Consider the following 20853-nt stretch of genomic DNA (forward strand, 5'->3'; position numbering starts at 1 on the left):
GTATGGCATTCATCGATCAACTGTTTAATAGCAGCTGCGTTGGTAGTGCCTTGATCACAAATTGTACAAATCACCCGAAGACCGATTTCCTGCAAAGCCAAGACTTATGTAGTCCGGAAATCATAAAAACTAAAACATGATTAGCGATTTCTTTGAATCGTCCAAGATTTGACCCTAAATCTACATGTCCTACTACTTTACCCAAGGCATGGTCATAATGTAAGTCGTGAGATAAAGACATTTCATCAAACATTAAACAACAAAATTTATCAAGAGTTTTTAATTAGGAAAATTTGACTGCTAATTTATTAAAAATTTGTTAATTGATGCCAGTATCAAAAGAAGAGGAACTTAAAACGGTATTCAACGTTGATTTACTTGGCAATCGCAAAAATCTGGACAAAAATCTGTATGAACGCGGACCTCGTTTATATAAAGCTGATGCAAAAACTTTGTATTCCGGTGTCCAACGCTCCCCATGTTTTTTTCAACCTGCATTTCTGAACTGAGAAGATATAAATTGAACCCCATTACTACTGTACAATTGATTGTTTAAGTTGTAAGAAAAATTTAGAATAACTAATCTTCTCAGCTAATTTCAATTTATGTTTGGACTTTTATATTGTTTTTCTCAATCAAGACAGCTGCTCTTTTTGACGTTTACTGATATCATACAAATATTTTTCTCTATGTGACAACTGATTTCTACGCTTGATATTGATTTTTTTTTAAATGACTGACCTATTTTTTGCAAAAGAGGAAACAGTCACTGTACTTGGTGAATTTAAATCCGTTGAACTAGTACTCGGCAAACTATTGTTATCTAAATTTGGAAAATCTAATCTCTGAACACTAGATGATTTTGAACCTCCAACTTCAAAATCATTTTCAATAATTAAATTGTCCTGATTTGAATGCAATGTAAAATTTTTAAAATCCGGTAGAGCTGAAGGTAGAAGTCTAGATTTGAATGTGTAAGAAAAATTTTTTATACTGAAATGGTCCTCACATATCCTACTATTTTTATTAAAAATACAATTGGAATGAATTGACTTAATTGCATTATCACATTCTGAAATTCTACTTGGAGGAGGTCGAAAAAAGTGGTTGTGTGTTTTAGACCCCGTGAAATTTTTGTTAGCACAATTTGGGATGCAACACGAAAACTGAAATTTTAATGATGCCATACTGATCGATTATGACACAAGGTGATAAGAAATAGGTGCTAAGAATTAATGATTACCCTTAACTATACTTACCTTTCACGGAACCTAACAGATAAGAGCATGAAGTGTAGTAGATGATGTACTTCTCGACTCCACGATTGCACTACAAAATTCATATTCAAATTAAAATATTACAAGAGAATGTGAGCTTCTACTCAAAGATGTTTGCCTTTTTAATCCGATAATAAATGAATAAAACTCGTTGATAAAATTGATGCAGAAATTATGTGTTCACTGCTGGGAACAAACCCATGTATAATGCATTAAAAACCCAAGAAAAGTGTTGAATTTATTTATTATTGAAAAATTAGAAATCTATGACAACGACTTGACTTACCATTTCTCTAAATACAACTAAAAGCGGGTGAAAATTTAGGTTATGTTTTGCTTTTTGCTAAAAAAACATATTTCATCTTTCAACTTGCATACTTGCTATTCATAGCTTGATCATAAGTCGTGGGCTCATCAGTGTCCAGACTAAAATAACTCATATCAAAGTCTTTATCCAAGTTCTGAGGCTCTTTCAGTTTTGATAAAGGTCGCAACCTTTTATCTCTCTGCCTAGTAGATCCTTCCTGCAGTAATTCTTCATCAGTTTCCTCTGACCTATGATCAGCGTCAGGTTCAAGACTTGAAGACTGTGGAACGTTTTGAGTTTCCTCATCTAATCCATCTTGATTATCAATACTATCTGCATGATTGTCAATATCCAGCGAGATAGATCTTTCCTTCTCTTTTTCCATTTTCTCGAAAACTATCTCCCTCTCAATGGCCACTGTATTTTTGTCTTCATAGTAGATTCTGTATCCTTTAACATTTTCAGAATACCCTACAAATATTCCAGATTTACTTTTCATGTCTAATTTCTTCCTCTTTTCTTGGGAAATATATGACCATACCTTTTGGCCAAATAAACCCTTAATCATTTTTAAAGAGAATGATCTATTAAAAAAGACCTCATATGGAGTTTTCCCCTTAACTGGTCTCATACCAGATCTGTTTAATAAAAAGACTGCAGTGTTTGCAGCTTCTGCCCAGAAAACTTTTGGTAATTTACTGTCTGCGAGCATATCCCTTACTGACTCAATTATTGTCCTAAATTCCCTTTCAACTCTACTATTCTGTTGTGGAGTATAGGGCACAGTACATTCGTGTTTGATACCCTCCCTTTTAAACAAAGAATCTACCGACGAATTTAAAAATTCTGTTCCGTATCGCTTCGCATTATCTTTACCCTTTTATTTGTTTGGGTTTTGAATAACTCTAGAAAATTCTTCAACACCTCAGGTACATCATATTTACTTTTCAAAGAATAAGCAAACTTGCAATTACTAAAATCGTCCTTCAACAAAAATATGTACCGAGAATCATTGAATGACCTTTCCTTCATAGGGCCACACAAATCCATGTGTACTATACCCCCGAGTTATTTTGCCCTACTATCATTTGCATAAAAAGGTTCTCTACAATGTTTTGCTTGTACGCAAGAAATACAAAATGTTTCGGTTTGTTCCATTTCAATTTGATTCTTATTTAAAATATTTCTTATGTCATAAATAAAACAATAAAAAACACTCGACTATACGTTTCACAATTTATTAAAATTATTTTCGTTGACATGCATGTTTCGGGTTTCATCCCATTCTCAAAACTGAACATGAAATACATAGGAACACGAAATACACATTATTCAAATTATTACTATCAGATAACAGATGTTAAAACCGGAGACAGGCGAAAATCAAGTTGGTCATTTACGATTGGGAGGTTTTGTTTTAGGGCTGAAGATATTTCTAAACATTCCAAAAGGTCCATACGTTTACCTTTAGTGCCCTTGTGTAAAATTTTTGTTTTATTAAAGTCTATAAAGTGGTTGGAAGTAATACAATGGTTGGAGAAGCCAGTCGTTGATTTATTTTGGAGAATTGATCTTTTGTGTTCATCAATTCTAATTCCCAGAGAACGACCGGTTTGACCTATATAAAATGCGGGACATTCGTCACAGAACAACTTATATACACCACATAACTGTGAAAATCTCAGACGATCCTTACCACTACAAAACATTGATCTTAGATTTTTCTTATTAGTCACATCAATTTCATTCTGTTTGATTCTTTTGCAAAGTTTATTACTGAGAGATGGAATATAGTTGATGTACATATACTTCTTGATTTCACTATCACATTGAGGTGGATAGACTAAAGTTAATAATTTGTTGTGTTGTTTTTTATAAAGTATTTTGTCTATTCTATTCTAAAGGAGAACATACACTATCCGTCTGTTTTCCTTTTGTCTTCCCTTTTCTCTCCTCGGCCTCTTTTTGTTCGTTCTTTTAAGCCTCCCAGACGGGCCACTGTGGAGTGAAGACTGTGTCCCTGTATATAGCCCAATCCTTTAATCCCTTCTTCTTCTTCCGCCATGCCCGATTGCGATACATGTACGGGAAGCATCTCTTCTAGATCCCCGGGATTAAAATGCAGTGGTTGCGGGAAATTTTTTCATGCCAAATGCGTGAACCTTTCTAAAGGTGACGTTCCTCGCTTTCAAATGCCTGGGGTTTCTTGGAACTGCGGTGGATGCTGGAGCGGGGGAGATGTGCATAAGCGGCGATCGCTCGCCTTTCCTGTGCATAATGTTGTGGAGGCCTCCCCAGACTCGCTCAGCGTGCTGCAGAATATTCAATCAGAAATGAAGTCCCTTGTTGCTAAATATGAAACTCTTCTTGAATCCGTCAACTTCTGTAGTGACTCCGTCTCTTCGTTTGAGCGCAGCATGTCTGCGATTGATCGAATGATGGTCGATATGGAGCGGATAACCAGAGAAAATATGCAGCTGAAATCTACCGTGAAGGATTTACAGGAGCGCATGGAGGTATTGGAGCAACAGAGTAGAGTCAACAACTTGGAGATCTGTGGTGTTCCCGAGAAAGCCAATGAGAACGTTTCTCATATCATATCTAAGGTTGCAGAGGTTATTGGTTGTCCCATTAACTCATCCGATGTGGATAGTTTTTACAGAGTCCCAACATTTGACATTTCTAGACCAAAGCCTATCGTGGTTAAGTTCACATCGAAACAGAAGCGGGATGATTTTCTCGGAGCATCTAAGACCAAACGTCGTCAGTCACTGCAACCTAACAAGGGCTTGAAGATTGAGAATATCTCTGATAATTTATATATTAATGAACACTTGACTCCAGAAAACAAGAAACTTCTGAAAAAGACCAAAGAGGTCACACGCAGCAAAAACTATAAGTTTGCTTGGACACGCAATGGTTTCATCTTCGTTAGAAAGGATGATAGGTCGAGGGTCGTTAGGGTCTCTAGTGAAGAGGATCTATCTAAGATCGTATAAGTCCTCTGAGTTGTAGTCGGTTTTGTATTTGTTAGTTCATTTTCTTTCTGTTTTTTGTTTTCTTTTCATGGGTCTTTCTGTATATTATCAAAATGTACGTGGTACAAAATCTAAATTGTCAGTACTCAACAGAAATTCATCTATGAGTGAATATGATATAATTTTTCTAACGGAAACTTGGCTCGATGATAATATCTTAGACTCTGAGGTACTAAATAACTCCTATAAAGTCTACCGACGAGATAGAAGGTCTGGCTCGTCGCCCAAGAGTAGGGGGGGTGGTGTTCTAGTGGCAGTCTCGAATAATCTCACGAGTTTTTCTGAGAGCTCCTGGTGCTCAGAAGCTGAGGACATTTGGGTAACTATAGTTCCTGATCGGGGTAGCAAAGCTAGAGTTCACATTGGATGTGCCTACATCCCACCGAGAGACATGGTGGCGTTAACTTCCTTTACAAGTAGCCTATGTGATATAGTTAATAATAATAATTGTAACGATACCTTTGTTATCTGCGGCGACTTCAACTTGCCAGAAATAAAGTGGAATATGAACCCACTAAATTCCTTCTGTACCCCAAGTAATGCTAGAGATCCCTGTTCGGCTTCCTTCGTGGACGCCATTTCCCTCTCGGGCTTGAATCAGTTCAACAGCTTTGTCAATGTTTCCGGCAATACACTTGACTTAGTTCTTAATAACAATTTCAATATAACCGATTTTCAACTCTCTGAATTCCCTCTAGTTCCTGAAGATCCAAGTCATAATACTTTACAGTTTAATATAAATGTTCCTGTTCAACATAAGAAATGTTTGGGTAATTCACGCAATCGAAATTTCAACCGTGCTGACTTTGGTGCGATAAATGAAGCTCTTGGTGCCATAGATTGGACCAGCGAGTTGTCTTGCCAAGATCTAGATACTGCTGTGGATAGATTCTATGAGATTTTGGATGCTATATTTGATAGTTCAGTCCCTTCCTATCCCAAATACTGCAGAAAATATCCAACTTGGTACTCCCTAGCTTCTATCAAAACCATAAGGGAAAAGAAAAAATTTCATAAGCGGTGGAAGATGTATGCCAACTCGTTGGATTTCGCTACATTCAGGCTTTTGAGGGCTAGAGCCGGGCATCTGATCTCAGAGGATTACAAAAAGTATTTGGCGAGTGTGGAGGGTAGCATTGTGGATGATCCGAAGTTTTTCTGGCGATATGTGGGGAATAAGAAGGGTTCTCCTTGTTTGCCTGATTCTGTCAGTACACCCAGTGGTGTCTCGACTAGCCCGCAGGAAATTTGTAATAAGTTCTCTGATTATTTTGCCTCAGTTTTTCTTCCTTCCTCGGCTATAATCTATAATGAACCTTCTGAAGGGGTTCCTCTGCATTTATCTAATTTCAGTATTGAGCGCGATGATATCCGCACTAAGATCACGTCCATGCGTAATGGGAGTCCTGGCCCTGATGGTATTCCTTCCTCTTTCCTGAAAAATTGTTGCGATGTGATTGTTGAACCTCTATTTATTTTATTCAACAAGTCTTTAAAGGATGGTTGCTTCCCTTATAAATGGAAAGTTAGCAGTATCACCCCTATATTCAAATCAGGGAATAAAAATCTTGTAGAGAACTACAGACCTATTTCTAAACTCTGCGCGATTGGTACGTTGTTTGAGAGCATCGTGACGGATTTCCTTTATTTTGATTTCAAGAATATATTGAACACCGAACAACATGGTTTCATGAAAAATCGCTCAGTGGAGACTAATATGTCCCTATATGTGGAATATATCTTGGAGAATATGGATTCTGGACTTTCGGTTGGGGCTGTCTATACCGACTTTAGCAAGGCTTTCGATAGAATTGACCACTCCATAATGATTTCTAAGCTTGCTGGGTTTGGTGTGTGTGGGAGTCTTCTCCGGTGGTTTGGGTCTTACTTGACTAATAGACATCAGCGTGTTTGTTTGGGTGGTTTCAGATCTGAAGCGGTTCATATCACATCTGGTGTACCTCAGGGGTCCCACTTGGGCCCATTACTTTTTTTGCTTTTTATTAATGACGTTATTAGATGTTTTAAATTTTGCAGAGTTCTTCTTTATGCCGATGATCTGAAGATGTTTCATTCTATTTCCTGTCCTAACGACACAGTGCGTATTCAAGAAGATTTAAATCGATTTGCTGATTTTTGCAAGGAAAACAAGCTTCTTCTAAACCTATCTAAATGCTGCTCTATTACCTTCTCCAGAAAACCCGTCTCTGTGCCAGTTACATACCGAATTTTCGGTGAGCCTATTTCTAACGTCAACTCCGTGAAAGATCTGGGTATCACGTTGGACTCCAAATTGCTCTTCGATCAGCATATCTTTAATATTTCGAAAAGAGCCAATCGGATGCTTGGTTTCATATTTCGAACATCATTTGAATTCCGGAGTGCCGACGTGGCTCGCACCCTTTTCCTGGCCTACGTCAACAGCATCTTATGTTTTGGGTCTGTTGTGTGGAATCCGCGCTATGGGATTTATATAGATAGACTGGAGGGTGTTCAGAGGAGGTTCGTGAGACATTGCCAGAGACGATTCTTCCCTCTTGTGAATGATACATCCGAAGTTTATCGGAAATTAAACTTTATTCCTCTTGAGCATCGCAGAAGGATAGCTGATGCAATGTTCACTTACAAACTGGTGAACAACAAAATCGATTGTACTCATTTGTCCAACTATGTAAGGTTGGTCGTTCCCTCTTATAACACTCGACACACGGATACATTTTTTACTGATTTTGCGAGTACTTACTATTTTCTTAACTCTCCAATTCACAGATTAATGAAAACATTTAATGAGCTGTTTAAAGTCACTAACATTGATATATTTTCTGACTCTGCCTCTAGGTTTCGGTCCATTCTTGTTGGTTATTTTCGACGTTGCAACTGCAGTCGTAGTACTGGTTGGTTGAGGTCGCTCAGATGAATTCCTATGTATACCACACTGTTTTGTATAATTTTTGTATAATAATATCATTTTCTGTTTAATCATCGATTTATGTGTTCAATTTAGGGCTTGATGTTCATATGTGGATAAAAAAATTTTTTTTTTCTGTAACACTGAATTGTGGACACTGCTTTGGGTTCGTCCTGTTTGTGTCCCGAATTAATAAATAAATAAATAAATAAATTATGTCAGTAGAATAGCCGTTGTTTTTTGCTAATAATCTCAGGACTTGAACCACTTTTTCAAAGTTGGCTTTAGACAGTGGAATAGAAATTAACCTGTGTACCAATGTATGAAATGCAGACATCTTGATCTTGTAAGGATGTGCACTACTGCTATGGATAAGAATATCAGAGAAGGTGGGCTTTCTATATATATCGAATTCAAGATGTTCATTTATTCTTTTAACCTGAATATCTAAAAAGTTCAAACATCCATTCTCGTCCTCCATTTCCAAAGTGAACTGGACAGTACTATAAAAGGAGTTTAATAAATCTAAAAATGATTTTAGTTCTGAGATCGATCCAGTCCAAACACAGAAAATATCATCCACATATCGCCTCCAGTATAACACAAACATGTTAGATCTAATATTCACAGGGGAGAATATTTTCTTTTCTAGAGCTGTCATGAATATTTCACTGAATAAGGGAGATGAGGGGGAACCCATTGGTAGGCCGTCTAATTGCTGATAGACGTTATCATTGAATTGAAAATAGCTTTGCCCTAGACATAACTATATAGACGAAACATGCATGTCAACGAAAATAATTTTAATAAATTGTGAAACGTATAGTCGAGTGTTTTTTATTGTTTTATTTATGTTAGAACGATGTTTCACCAAGAGATTAGCGAGGAATCAATTTCTATTATTTCTTATGTATTTGACCATTTTGATGACCTAGAGCTTTGTGCCACCAATCTAAATCGTTTCTAGATTTTGCTAAATAGCATGCATTATTCTCAAGTTTGTTGAATTTACACCTGCATGTATGCTCAGAAGACGTAGACCATTTAAACATCATTCTAAATAGTTTTTGTAGCTATAGCTAATTGCTATAGCTACTGTGATGTCTTTCTTGTCAACAAAACGTGCCTTTTCAGCATCCGAAATTAAAGATAGACCTTTATCTAAGGCTTTACCTTGTGAAAACAAATTCACTTTTAATTCAGGAACAAAAAAAACATCATGCAATGTGACAGAATGAAAATTTGTGCCATTATAGGCCAAAAGACATATGTTACCTTGACCTTTTACATGCAAAGTCGAACCATCACCGATTTTTACGAACTTAGGAACTTTAATTTCTTCAAATTTGCAGAAAACTTTTCGATCTTTACACATATGTTGAGATGCTCCACTGTCCATAAACCATTCCATGTTTATTTTCGATTTAACCTCGTCTGAAACTGTCAGGAGTGTTACAGCTGCTTTACTGCTCCCATTGTCCCGGGTTTTACTTCGTTCTTCCTTCTTCTTCCTCGAATAACAATCTGTTATTAAATGCCCCTTCTTTTTGCAGTAATTACACTCAACATTTCGGCACTGACTTTTGAAATGACCCACTTTTCCACACGCGAAACACTTTAGGTTATCTTTGTTTACGTTACGACGTTGAACCAAAGAGGAACAAGAGATTTCACTCCTCGAATTTAGTTCCCGAATCTACGTCAATGGTGGGGCGACCTTCGCAATGCTTTGCCCCGTTCCAATTTCCCACTTGCCTTCTAGTTGCGAGGGAGCCAATCAGATCGCAGGAATTTCGAATGGCGAATCAAATTGAAGATTCAGTCGAACAGAATCAGCTGGTCTCGTGTTTTGATTGTCAAATTGAAAGCAAATAATCTTTGGTTAAAGGATTTTTTCATTAGAATAAAGAATAAGTCATCCATTTATGAATAATATCGATAAATAGGCCACTTCAACCCGCTGTCAGATAGACATCAAAATAGAATTGTGGAGGATTAACAGGTGTTGTGTACGTAAATAAAACATATAAATCATATAATTATGAATATTATTGTACTTTCAGTTAATATACGTACATTGAATAAGCATTATATAATATTCTTCGAGTGAGAAATTTCACTTGTAATGACGCGTTTTTTGCGTCCATAATTTTTGTGAGATTAGAAGGTTGGAATGGCTTCGATTCGTAAGAGTTTCTATCGTTTTCTTCATAATTCAACAGACAATCATATTGACATTATCAATGTTTCTAGAGGATAGTTCATGATATTTTTTTTTTGTGGTGTAGCAGGGGGAAAATCTGCAAAACAGACGAACACACCCTCTGCTGAGGGGGAACAGTGTGGGGATTCTCACTCTCTGAGCTCGAGACCCACTAAAAACCCTTAACTGCTTCTTCATAGGTTCCGGGCATTATGCCTATTAACCAGTTGACTCTTATGGTTTCTGAACTCTCACACGATCATAGTCGTGTTGATAGTTGTATGCTGCCTATAGCTCTTCTTTGGTTACATTTAAATCCTTAACTGATCTCTCGGTCTCCGGTGGTAGGTTCTTGACCTTCTAGCTTCTTCCGTTGGATCGTAGTCGACTAATCTTCGTAGTTCCTCATTTGGATGTTGTTTGGCTTTGTCGAATATCCTTTCCGCCTTTCTCTTCATAAATTCTGTAACTGGTTCCCATTCCAAGTCCTTGTAGATTTGTTTGTTCCTAACAAACCAGGGTACGTCCATCGCCATTCTAAGGAGTTTATTCTCAGTGCCCTGTATTCTCTTGATGTGGGTCTTGGCTGCGAAGCCCCATGCCGCCGATCCATATGTGAGTTGTGGTCGCGCAATAGTTTTAATCATCGTCAACTTGATGTTCTTATTCATATGACTTCTTCTGCCTATGAGTGGATAAAGTTTACTCATTGCGGCTTTTGTTTTATCAACAGCACATTTGATGTGGTTTCTCCATGTAAGTCCTCTGTCAAGCGTCACTCCTAGGTATGTTGCTTCATTTTTCCATTCAACCTCTTCTCCATCAACTTCAAGGTTTTCTTCCATCCTCAATCTTCTCTTTTGCAGTAATATTGCTTGAGTCTTTCTTCCATTGATTTGGATTTTCCATTTGATGCACCATTTGAGTAATTCATCTATGGCTTCCTGCAGTCTCCGGTGTATGATCTCTGGGCGTCGATGTCTGAACGCTATTCCTGCGTCATCTGCGTACAAGGTGAGCATATTTCTAGCATTCTTCGGGATATCATAGACGTATATTACGTAAAGCAGAGGTCCAAGTACCGATCCTTGAGGCACTCCCGCTTCCAATTGTCTGGTTTGAGAGGTTGCTCCATCTATTTTCACATAAAAGTTTCTATTCCTCAGATAGTTCCTTATAATCTTGCATAGCTTGGTCGAATATCCTGCTTTTTTTCATCTTGTAGATTAGGCCTTCGTGCCATACTCTATCAAAAGCTCTCTCGATATCCATCAGAACTAATCCTGTGGCCTGTTTGGTCTGCATTCCTTCGGTGACGTATTCTATGAGCCGTAGTAATTGGAGTTCAGTCGAGTGTTCTCGTCGAAATCCAAATTGTTCGGGTGGAATTATCTTCAACATTTCTGTTTCCTCATTCAGCCTTTTGGCGATAACCCTCTCGACGACTTTTCCTAGTGCTGATAGTAGGCTGATTGGTCTATAATTTTGAGGAAATTTCCGTTCCTTTCCAGGCTTGTTGAAAACTACCATTTCTGCAGTTTTCCATCTCTTTGGGTAGTATTCGGTCCTCATCACTCCGTTTGTTATATTCGTCAAGGCTGCTATTCCTTTTCTAGGCAATTTCTTCAACATATAATTCGTTATGCTATCTTCTCCCGGTGCTTTCCGGTTTTTCAGTTTCATTATGATCTCTTTGATTTCTGTTGGTGAAGCCGGTTTTGGAATGATTTCGGTTTCCGGTGGTTCCATCATCAGTTCTTCGTATAAGTTCCTTTATATCCCTTGGCGTATCTCCATGTGAATGTTTCGGAATTGGTTTCCTTATTCTCTTGGTGCTTTCTTCATGGGCTTCTTTTATTTGATTTTCCAATTTTTCAACTGCTTCATCTAATTCATCCCGGGTGTTTATTTGGGGAATTTCCGTGATTTTCTCCTGAAGTAAATTCTTATATTTCTCCCAGTCTGTGCGATCCTTGGTTTGTGTCTCTTCTTCGTTTCTTGGGCCATGTCCCACTATGAATTCTATGGGATTGTGGTCTGAAGTTCCGTCTTCTATTGTATCAATGCTGATTTCTTCAGTGATGTCTTTCATTACGACAATGTCCAGTACATCGGGTAGTCCATTTACTCTTGGTATGTAGGTCGGTATATCAGGTCCTATCACAACTGCATTAAGTTTTTCAGCATAAATCTTCAGTCTTCTCCCGTTAGTATTTTCCACCCTACTGTTCCATTCCTGCGATTTGCAGTTAAGATCACCAATTATGATTTTCGGGTGTCTTCCTTCTAGTAGCATTTTTAGATCCTCTTCCAGCATGTCCTTATCCGTTGATTTATAAGTCGAAATAATCTTCACTTGTCCTCGATTGGTATTCACAATAATAGATATTGCTTCTACTTCTTGACCATTGAATATTTGGTCGAAATGGTGATCCATATTCCTTCTAGCCAGTATAGCAACGCCACCTGTGCTGTTAGGTCTATCATTTCTGTAGATATCGTAATTGGGAAATGCTATCCGAACGTTGGGGTTAAGTCTTGTTTCTTATAGAGCTATGACATCCGGTCTCTTCTCTTCAATCAGTTCTTCGAATTCTGGTCTGCGGGCTCTCAATCCTTCGACGTTCCAAGAGACGATTATGAGATTGTTCTTTATCGTCGTATCAGCCATTAAATATTCTTGATAATTTGCTGCATCTTCTTCTCAATCTCTTTCTCCAGATTCTGCATCATCGTGCTGAGGAGGTTTTTCGTGAACTTATCCAGTTCCTCAGTGATTCCAGAAATTCCTTTTCTGGTTTCAGCTTTTTTGACGGTTTTTGCCTTTTCCGTCTTTTTCTCTGGTTTCTTCGTCTCTTTGACTGCTTTGGTTGCAGTTTCCTGGGGTTTCTTCACTTCCGAAGAGTTTTGGGCTGGCTTCGGAGTATTTTGTGTTGGCCTCGAGCTGGTTTGGTTTGATCTTGGCGATCTCTTGGCCTTTTTAGTGACCAATTTCCATTCGCTACATCCCTTGTAGCTGGCTGGATGTCCTTGCTCTCCACAGAGAACACAAAAAGCATTTCGCTCCTCGTTCTCCCTGGTAAGCGTACACTCCTTGGAGCTGTGATTACCGGAGCATTTCACGCACCTCCATGGAAAAGTGCACTTACTTTGGGCATGTCCATATCGCTGACAGCGATAACATTGTCCAGGCCCGGTCGTCCGTCTCTTAGGTTCAACAACACAGTTCATGTTGTAGAGCCTTCTCACCTCGAAGATATCCTTATTCTGGGTTTTAACCAGCAATAAGGGCATCGGCTTTTTTGTTATATTTGAGGTCATCCTTATGACCTCAGCATCGACGATCCCTTGATCCTTAAGGTCGTCAAGGATCGTCGGGATATCTGCATCCAGCGGTAGGTATCTCACTACCGCGTAAATTTTCTTTTCCTCCTCTCGTTGGAGAGTGTAAAATTCTCTGTTGATTTTGTGGAGGAATTCAGTCATCCTTCGATGATCATCGGCGGTTTGTGGGACGATTCTTATACCGTCCTTTACTGTCGTCGCTCTTTGGTATTTAATACCGTTCCGCATCAAGGCGTTTGAAATTGACGTCCATTCGGACGTACCTCTCAGGGTAACTGGGGGGATTTTTTCTTTTCTCTCCACTGGAGTGGTTTTCTCTTGGGCTGGGGTTTCCAAGACTCTTTTTTTGTTTGAGTCTTCATTGGACGAGGAGCTATCCTTTCTCACTCTTTTGGCGGGTGGGGAAATTTTGTTTTGAGGGGTTTTGACCATCTCCATCTTCTGTTTTTGAACCGGTAAGTTCACTTCTTGGACATTTTTCAAAATAATGTTCTTTTTGAGTGCCTTGGAGTAAGGACTTTCCTTATTTCCCTCCTGCAACTCGAGCCTCTCCCTGAGATTTTTAATCTCAGCAACTAAGCTAGATACGCATCTATCTAGCTCATTCACCCTCGCTTTCAAACTTGCGTCTCCTCTCTCAAAATATCGTGTTCGGACACGACATTAGCGATTTCTGGCGCGTCTTCTTCCATTACGGAATCGCAGTCCAAATGGTCAGACATTTTAAAATCTGATTAATAATTACTTTGCTACTAAAAGAAATTGGAAATAAAATTTTTCAAGACAAAAAAGAAAAATGTATCTCATGCATAAAAACAAAACGACTCATCGAAAATTCTCTACGCTATGAGAAAAATCAGAAAGAAAGATACGAAAAATAAGCTCACCTGATGTTTTCTGCAGTACCAACGAGAAAAAAAATCCTCTGGACACTTAGGATGAACACCAACTTTGAGAATTTTAACGAATTAAAATTCCGATAACAAATATAGAACCTACACAAACTTCACAGACGGAATCAAATATTCCGTAGCTTGGTTAGTGGGCACTTTCACCTCCGCTTTCACTTTTACGGCACTGTGACACTTCGACTTTCTCGTCCGCTTTCTCTTTTATAGCACTAGGAGCACTGTAGCACGTCTTCTCTTGTCAAGCGAAAGACTCGGAATGGTTCATGATAATTCAGATTCAGAAAATAATAAATCTGTAGTAGTCTGCTAGGTTATGTTTGAAAATTTCGAATTTGACGTAAGGGACTCCGCCCATTTCTGCTCAAGGTCAAAGTAACACGCAGCGTCATAATAGTAGAGTGAAAACTCTTGTTCCTCTTTGGTTGAACTATCACCAGTTGCAACGGATTTTTCTTCTTCTTTCGCCAGCCGCTCCTCCTCGATCAGCAACCGCGCTGTCAGATTGTTCAACGTTTGACAATCCAAACTGACACTTTTCCATGCAGACCGGAAATGACGAAATTTTTCTGGAAGAGCCATGATGATTTTTGTCAGAACCATCTTTTCCGGAATGTCTTCTCCATTCTGCTTCAACTTGGCTTGCAGATTTGTGACTTTGGAGATGAATGTGTTCACTGTTTCATCGTTGAATTTTAGGTTATAGAACTGCTCATTGAGCAGGTGAACACTAACCTCGGACTTTCTTTCGAAAATGTTTTCTAATTTCTCCCACATTTCTTTGGCCGTTGAACACTGCATAACATGGGAGATGATTTCATCCTCCATCCGAAGAACTAGTGCTTCTTGGGCGCGGGCATCCTTCACCTTCCATTTCGCAATTTTATCTTGATCTTCCGTAGGAAGAGTTTCTCCACCACACGTGATCTCGAATAATACCTTCGAAATCAACCTTAATTTGACTTGGAACCTCCAAACATTCCAATTGGAATTGTTCAATTTGTTGGTGATCACTTCCATTTTCACTTTCGAAAGAGAACACGTGCACGCCGATCAGAAAAGATTCCTTTTAACTTCGATTATCACCGTACTTTCACAGCTTTGTTGCTGGGCCCATAACCTGTAGTGGAAGCCTTTGAAAGTATCAATGATAAAGCCAGGAAACAATTTAATGTTTTTTTTTTTATTCAAACAAGAATCAGTTACAGACAGGTTGAATTCACAATGGCTGCTAGATTCTATTCTCTACTTCTACTACTATGTACTACCTCTTAACTTTCTAACGTACTACTGAACTCTCTTCTACGCATAATCAAGAACGCTGACATATGACATACTCATCAGTTTTCCTAACATTATTTTTGATTGCAACAACAATAATTCTAAATCTGATAACAATTGTTGTTCTTTTTCTGTAATATTAAATTCATCGATTTTAATCCTGGAGAGAGCATCTGCGTTATTATTGACACCTTTTCGATATTTGATCTCAAAATTGAATTCATCTACTTTAATTCTCCAACGCATTAATCTCGAAGAGGCTTCTTTTAGTGAAAATAGCCAAGTAAGAGGTCGATGATATGTATAGATGGTGAATTTTCTACCAAAAAAATATGGTCGGAAATGTTTCGTTGCCCATACTATAGAAAGTAATTCTTTTTCGATAGTTGAATAATCAATTTCGGCAGTATTGAGAGTTCTACTCGCGAAGGCTATTGGTAAATCATTAGGTGGATTTCCTTGTGATAAAATTGCATCAACGGCGTATTTTGATGCATCCGTAGTAAGAACAAAGGGTTGATTGAAATCTGGAAATTGAAGTATAGGATGATTTATTAACATATTTTTACTGATATTGAATGCTTCTTGATATTCTTGATTTTCAACATTGATCTTAGAATTTTTCTTCAAGCATTGAGTCAATGGTTTGGTGAATTTAGAAAAATTTGGAATGAATTTTCGATAATAGCCTATCATGCCTAGGTATGATTTGATTTCCTTTGGGGTTTTTGGTATTGGAAAATTTTTAATAACATCAATTTTTTCTGGGTTAGGTTCCACTCCTTTATTTGAGATCTTAAAGCCTAAAAACATCTCTTCGCTTTTGAAAAAATGAGACTTATCCAACTGTATTTTAAGAATTTCTTGTTTAAGTAATCGTAAGACTGTTTGGATATCTGCTAAGTGTTTATCTGGATCTTTAGAAGATATCAAAATATCATCCATGTAGACAACACAAATTATTCCAAGAATAGGCTGCAGAATTCGATTCATTACTCTCTGAAAAGTTGAAGGGGCATTTTTCAATCCAAAGGGCATTCTTAAAAATTCGAAATGTCCTTCATCTGTGGCAAAAGCTGTTTTTTCTATAGATTCCTCGTCTAACTCGATTTGATGGAATCCCGATGCTAGATCAAATGTACTGAAATAATTTGCGCCTAGATGATCTAAGATTTCGTCAATATTTGGAATAGGAAATTTATCATCAACTGTTTTTTCGTTAAGTTTACGATAGTCTATACTGATTTACTGATTACTGATTGCTGGGTGTGTTGGACGGACTAACCCAAACCTGCCACCGCGACCAACAGTCTATTGTAGCACACAAGCATGCTCAAGGAGCTAAATCTCTCCCTCTAGTCCCATCCTACCCAAAAAGGAGATGATGTCGGAGGGGGAGTGATTCTTGAGTTCCTCTAGGATCATCTTCGGAGAGCCGAAAACTCCGAGTCTGACCCTGTCTGCCGCCGGGCAGTCACAGAGGATATGCTCAATTGTTTCGTCTTCCTCTAAGCAGAGTCTGCAGAGTGGGTCGTTGACGATCTTGAGTTTTTTGAGGTGGGCTCTGAGTCTGCAGTGTCCTGTAAAAACCGCTATTATGGATCTCAGATTAGTTCTAGAAAATTCTAGCCAGCGACTGGTGTATGGGCTGGGAGGCACTGAAATAGCCCTATGCGAGTGACGCAATCCAGGACGGTTGCGCCAGTGCTCCAGGACCTTTTGCCTTATCCAGCTGTTGTTTCGGTCCCTGATTAAGGAATTGGGAATTCCTATACTGGGTTCCGGGCCAATAAGCGTTGATGTCGCGCCTTCTCTGGCCAGAGCATCCGATACATCGTTGCCACTGAAGCCAGAGTGTCCAGGTATCCAAATCAGTTGCAGTCTGTTTAAACTTCCCAATTTGGTGAGTTTAGATCTGCACTCAAATACCTGTGCCGAGTTGCATTTGTCAGCCGCGAGAGATTTGATCGCAGCTTGACTATCCGTAAGGATTTTTATCGATCTGCCCGCCCAGCCACTGTCAAGTAAATGGCCTGCGCACAGATCAATGGCGAAGATTTCTGCCTGAAAAGCTGTCGCCGACTTTCCCAGACTAGCACTGAGTTTGGTCAGCGGTCTACGGCTGTAGACTCCGGCTCCAGATCCCTGACTGGTTCTGGAGCCATCAGTAAACCAGCAAGGTCCTTGTAGATAGAAATCCTTGTGATGGAGCCATTCGTCTCTGCTTGGAATCAGAGAAACGAATGTTCCCTCGGTGCTGGTTCTTGTGATTATTTGATCAGTTCTCATGCCCATCACCTCGTCAGCCTCCAGTTGGGCCGACAGACGACTGGGCACGAAAGTGAGTTTGTCAGGCTCGTTCACGGTGAGGTGGTGGAGCCTGTGGGTTGCTAGTCTTGCCTCTCCCTGGACAAAAATGTGAAGGGGAGGGAGGTCTAATAGCATCTCCATGGACGAAGTTGGAGTAGAGCGGAATGCCCCCGAAATCATGAGGCAAGCCGTTCTTTGGAGTTTGGTAAGTTTATTTTGGGTTAGAACGCGTTCAGTGCAGGACCACCAGGCGACACAGCCATAGGTGATCAATGGTCTGATCACCGTGACGTATAGCCAGCGGAGCTGCTTCGGCGCTATCCCCCATGTCCTTCCACAGATCCTTTGGCAGGCCCATAGGGAGTGCCTGGCTTTGTGGACGACTTTTTCCACATGGGAGTTCCATAGAAGCCTCCTATCCAGGGTAATGCCTAGATATTTGGCTTCCTCTACGAGTGGAATGGTCTTACCGTAGAGAGTTGGAGGAAAGATTTGAAATTTCCTTCTCCTGGTAAAGGGGACAATCAGGGTCTTGGAGGGGTTCACCCCTAACTGCTCCCCATCACACCAACCCTGAATTACTGTTAGTGTTTCCTGAAGAGCATCTGAGATGGTTGCATCGTCATTGCCCTCCAGTAAAACAACTATGTCGTCAGCGTAAGCCTGAACATATACGTCAAGCGAGCTGATAATTGCAATTAGATCATCAACCAGAAGTGACCAGAGAAGGGGTGATAGTACACCTCCTTGCGGACAACCTCTGCCTGCTTTGAATCTAAGTGCTTCGCCACAAAGCGTGGTTATGATGTTTCTGGAGCTCAGCATTGTGCTGATCCAATTCGATATGGTAGGAGGGACACCTCTAACCTTGGCAGCCCTCACTAGAGATTCAGTAAGGGCAGCATTAAAGGCTCCCTCAATGTCCAGAAAGGCAGCCACTGCAATCTCCCTGGAGTTGAGAGATTCATTGATCCTGCCGATAAGATTATTGAGGGCAAGATCTGTGGATTTGCCTTTCTGGTAGGCATACTGATGAGCACTCAGGGGATGATTCCGTAGAATCACCTCTCTGACGTTCTCGTCTAGTATCTTTTCAAGAGTTTTCATCACGAACGAAATTAAACTGATCGGTCGGAATGATTTAGGCTGTGAGTCTGTTTTTCCCGCCTTGGGAATATAAACGACTTTGACCTTCCTCCAGTTGGATGGTATAAAATTCCATGCCAAGCTGGATCTGAAGAGCCTAATGAGGTAAGACATTAAGAATTCCAGTCCGTGCTGAAGTAGAGCTGGAAATATTTCATCGTCACCTGGCGCTTTGTATGGGAGAAAGGATAAAACTGCCCTTCTCACCGCGCTCGCAGTGACAAGTTTGTTGACAAATTTCCAGCATTCCTTGCTGGGTCGCTTGAGGCGACTGGTGAAGTTACCTTCTTCCGCAGATGCGGAATCAATCAGCACGTGATCCGGAAAGTGTGTGTCAGCCATGATCTTAAGGGTCTCCGCCCCAGAGGCCGTATAGGTGCCATCTGATCTTTTAACAGATCCCAGCGTCAAAGACGGCTCTCTGGAGAGAATTTTATGGAGTCTTGTCCCGCTTGCAGCATCTTCGATGCTGCTGCAGAAGTTTTCCCAAGACTCCCTTTTGGCCTTCCTTACTTCCTTGTTGTACAAGGTGAGGATTTGACGATACACTTCCCACTCACCTGCTGATTTTGCTCGGTTAAATTTTTTCCGAACCTCTTTACGAAGTTTCTCTAATTTCGAGTTCCACCAAGATACTTTCCTATTGTCGGATTTCTTTCTTAGTGGACAGTTTTCATGATATGCCGAGACTATAGCTTGGCCAATTGAGTTGGCCAGCCTCTCTAGGTCTTCATGATTGTTAACGTTGACGTTGATGGATCTCAGATTCCGTTGCAGGGATAGTTTATAACCATCCCAGTCGGTTAATCTGGGATTGCGATATTCCTGAATGGGTTTACCGCCTAATTCAATGTTAAATTGAATATTTCTATGGTCTGAGCCAGAGGGCGTGTCAGAAACCCTCCAGTCAGTGATTTTAGTGCTCAGGTATTGCGAGCAGAGCGTGATGTCCAATACCTCAGCCCGATTTTTCGTAACAAAGGTTGGAACAGAGCCCCGATTCAATACAAAAAGCGCTTCTTCTAGAATGAAGTCAATGCTCACCTCTTTCGTTGATGTCCGTGCTACCCCACGTAGTGTGATGGGAGTTGGCATCGCAAGCAACGAGGAGTTGAAGGTTTTTCCCCCTGCAGAAGGCAACTAATTTTCGCACTTCATTTGGCGGGGGGAACATGGTATCACCAGGGAAGTAGGCAGAACAGATGACCAGTTCTTTAGTGCCCGTTTCCATGGGAAGTTTTACCAGGATGGATGTTACATCTCTGGAACAGAATCCTGTAAGTACAAAAATGTCAATAGTGTTCCTGACAAAGATACAGGACCTGGGTGATTCCCCAGATCCAAGTGATATTACCTTGCCAGGAAGGTTACTGAGGCCGTTGATTCGGCCTCGGGAAGTAACCCAAGGTTCCTGGATGAGGGCGATATCTATCCTCTCGTCCAGGATTCGTTTTCCAAGGAGGTAGGATCCAGCCTTGGAATGTTGCACATTAGCCTGCAGGCATTTGAAGAGCCGCGCCATCACTAGATGTTGCGGCTTACTTCTTTCTTCCCACCGCCGGCCCCTTCCTGGCCGTTTTACCAGCCTTGGGAAGAGCCCCGGTGGGAAGGGACGCCTGCGGCGCTTTGCTCGTCGAGGGAGCAGAGTTTGACCTCTCTCCCTCAGCGAGCTCACCTTTGGAGGTGCCAACGGAGGTGGAGGGATTGGCCCCTCCTTCCTCTTTCTTTGTTTGGGTGTCCGACTCTTTGTCGGCACCCATGCCCTTTTCTTTGGCCCGGAAGGTAACCCTCCCGAAACCATAGTAGGGCATCATGTTCAGGGCTTTGAGCCTAGACATGGAGCTCTCATCTACAGAGAAGGTCCATGTCCGGCCCGGCCCTGAAACCTGGTGGTGTAACACCGCCCAGCTCTCTGTTTCCAGGTCTGGGTTCATCACACTCAGACCTGTCAGCACCTCATCCTGTGAGGGTCGATCTCCTAGTGGAGGATCAGGGATGTATGCTACGCATACGTAGGGCTTTGGCAGCTCCGTTCCCTGAACGATGCGGAGGTTGGCCCCATCCCACGGCTTGATCTGCAACAAGCAGTTTTCAAGCCATGAGACAGTAGCCTCGTCCGCGCATCTAATC

General features: G+C 40.4%; 3 protein-coding genes across 3 annotated transcripts; 2 read left to right on the plus strand and 1 right to left on the minus strand.

Annotated features, from left to right (window-relative positions):
* Positions 1 to 3776: 3776 nt before the first annotated feature.
* LOC123321745 lies at positions 3777 to 4583 on the plus strand. The gene has a single exon (XM_044909482.1). It carries the CDS (start codon positions 3777 to 3779, stop codon positions 4581 to 4583), a length of 807 nt encoding a protein of 268 aa, XP_044765417.1.
* A 142-nt stretch (positions 4584 to 4725) lies between these two features.
* Positions 4726 to 6685, plus strand: LOC123321747. Its single transcript, XM_044909483.1, has 2 exons — positions 4726 to 6232; positions 6660 to 6685. The coding sequence occupies exons 1-2, from the start codon at positions 4726 to 4728 to the stop codon at positions 6683 to 6685; spliced, it is 1533 nt and encodes a 510-aa protein (XP_044765418.1).
* An 8354-nt stretch (positions 6686 to 15039) lies between these two features.
* LOC123321748 lies at positions 15040 to 20625 on the minus strand. Its single transcript, XM_044909484.1, has 3 exons — positions 19768 to 20625; positions 16791 to 16847; positions 15040 to 15119 (listed from the first exon to the last, which is right to left on the minus strand). Exons 1-3 carry the CDS (start codon positions 20522 to 20524, stop codon positions 15040 to 15042), a joined length of 894 nt encoding a protein of 297 aa, XP_044765419.1. The 5' UTR covers positions 20525 to 20625.
* Positions 20626 to 20853: the final 228 nt, after the last annotated feature.

This window comes from Coccinella septempunctata, chromosome X (genome assembly GCF_907165205.1).
Source record: "Coccinella septempunctata chromosome X, icCocSept1.1, whole genome shotgun sequence".
NCBI classification, from domain to species: Eukaryota; Metazoa; Arthropoda; class Insecta; order Coleoptera; family Coccinellidae; genus Coccinella; species Coccinella septempunctata.

Coding starts and splice junctions, on each gene's coding strand:
- LOC123321745 (XM_044909482.1), top strand. CDS start 3,777: ATGCCTGGGGTTTCTTGGAACTGCGGTGGATGCTGGAGCGGGGGAGAT.
- LOC123321747 (XM_044909483.1), top strand. CDS start 4,726: ATGAGTGAATATGATATAATTTTTCTAACGGAAACTTGGCTCGATGAT. Junction 6,233..6,659: donor TTCTAAACTCTGCGCGATTG/GTACGTTGTTTG, acceptor TAAATTTTGCAG/AGTTCTTCTTTATGCCGATG.
- LOC123321748 (XM_044909484.1), bottom strand. CDS start 20,524: ATGGTTTCGGGAGGGTTACCTTCCGGGCCAAAGAAAAGGGCATGGGTG. Junction 16,848..19,767: donor CACGGACATCAACGAAAGAG/GTGAGCATTGAC, acceptor CGGTTTTTACAG/GACACTGCAGACTCAGAGCC. Junction 15,120..16,790: donor GATCGTCAACGACCCACTCT/GCAGACTCTGCT, acceptor ATACTTTCAAAG/GCTTCCACTACAGGTTATGG.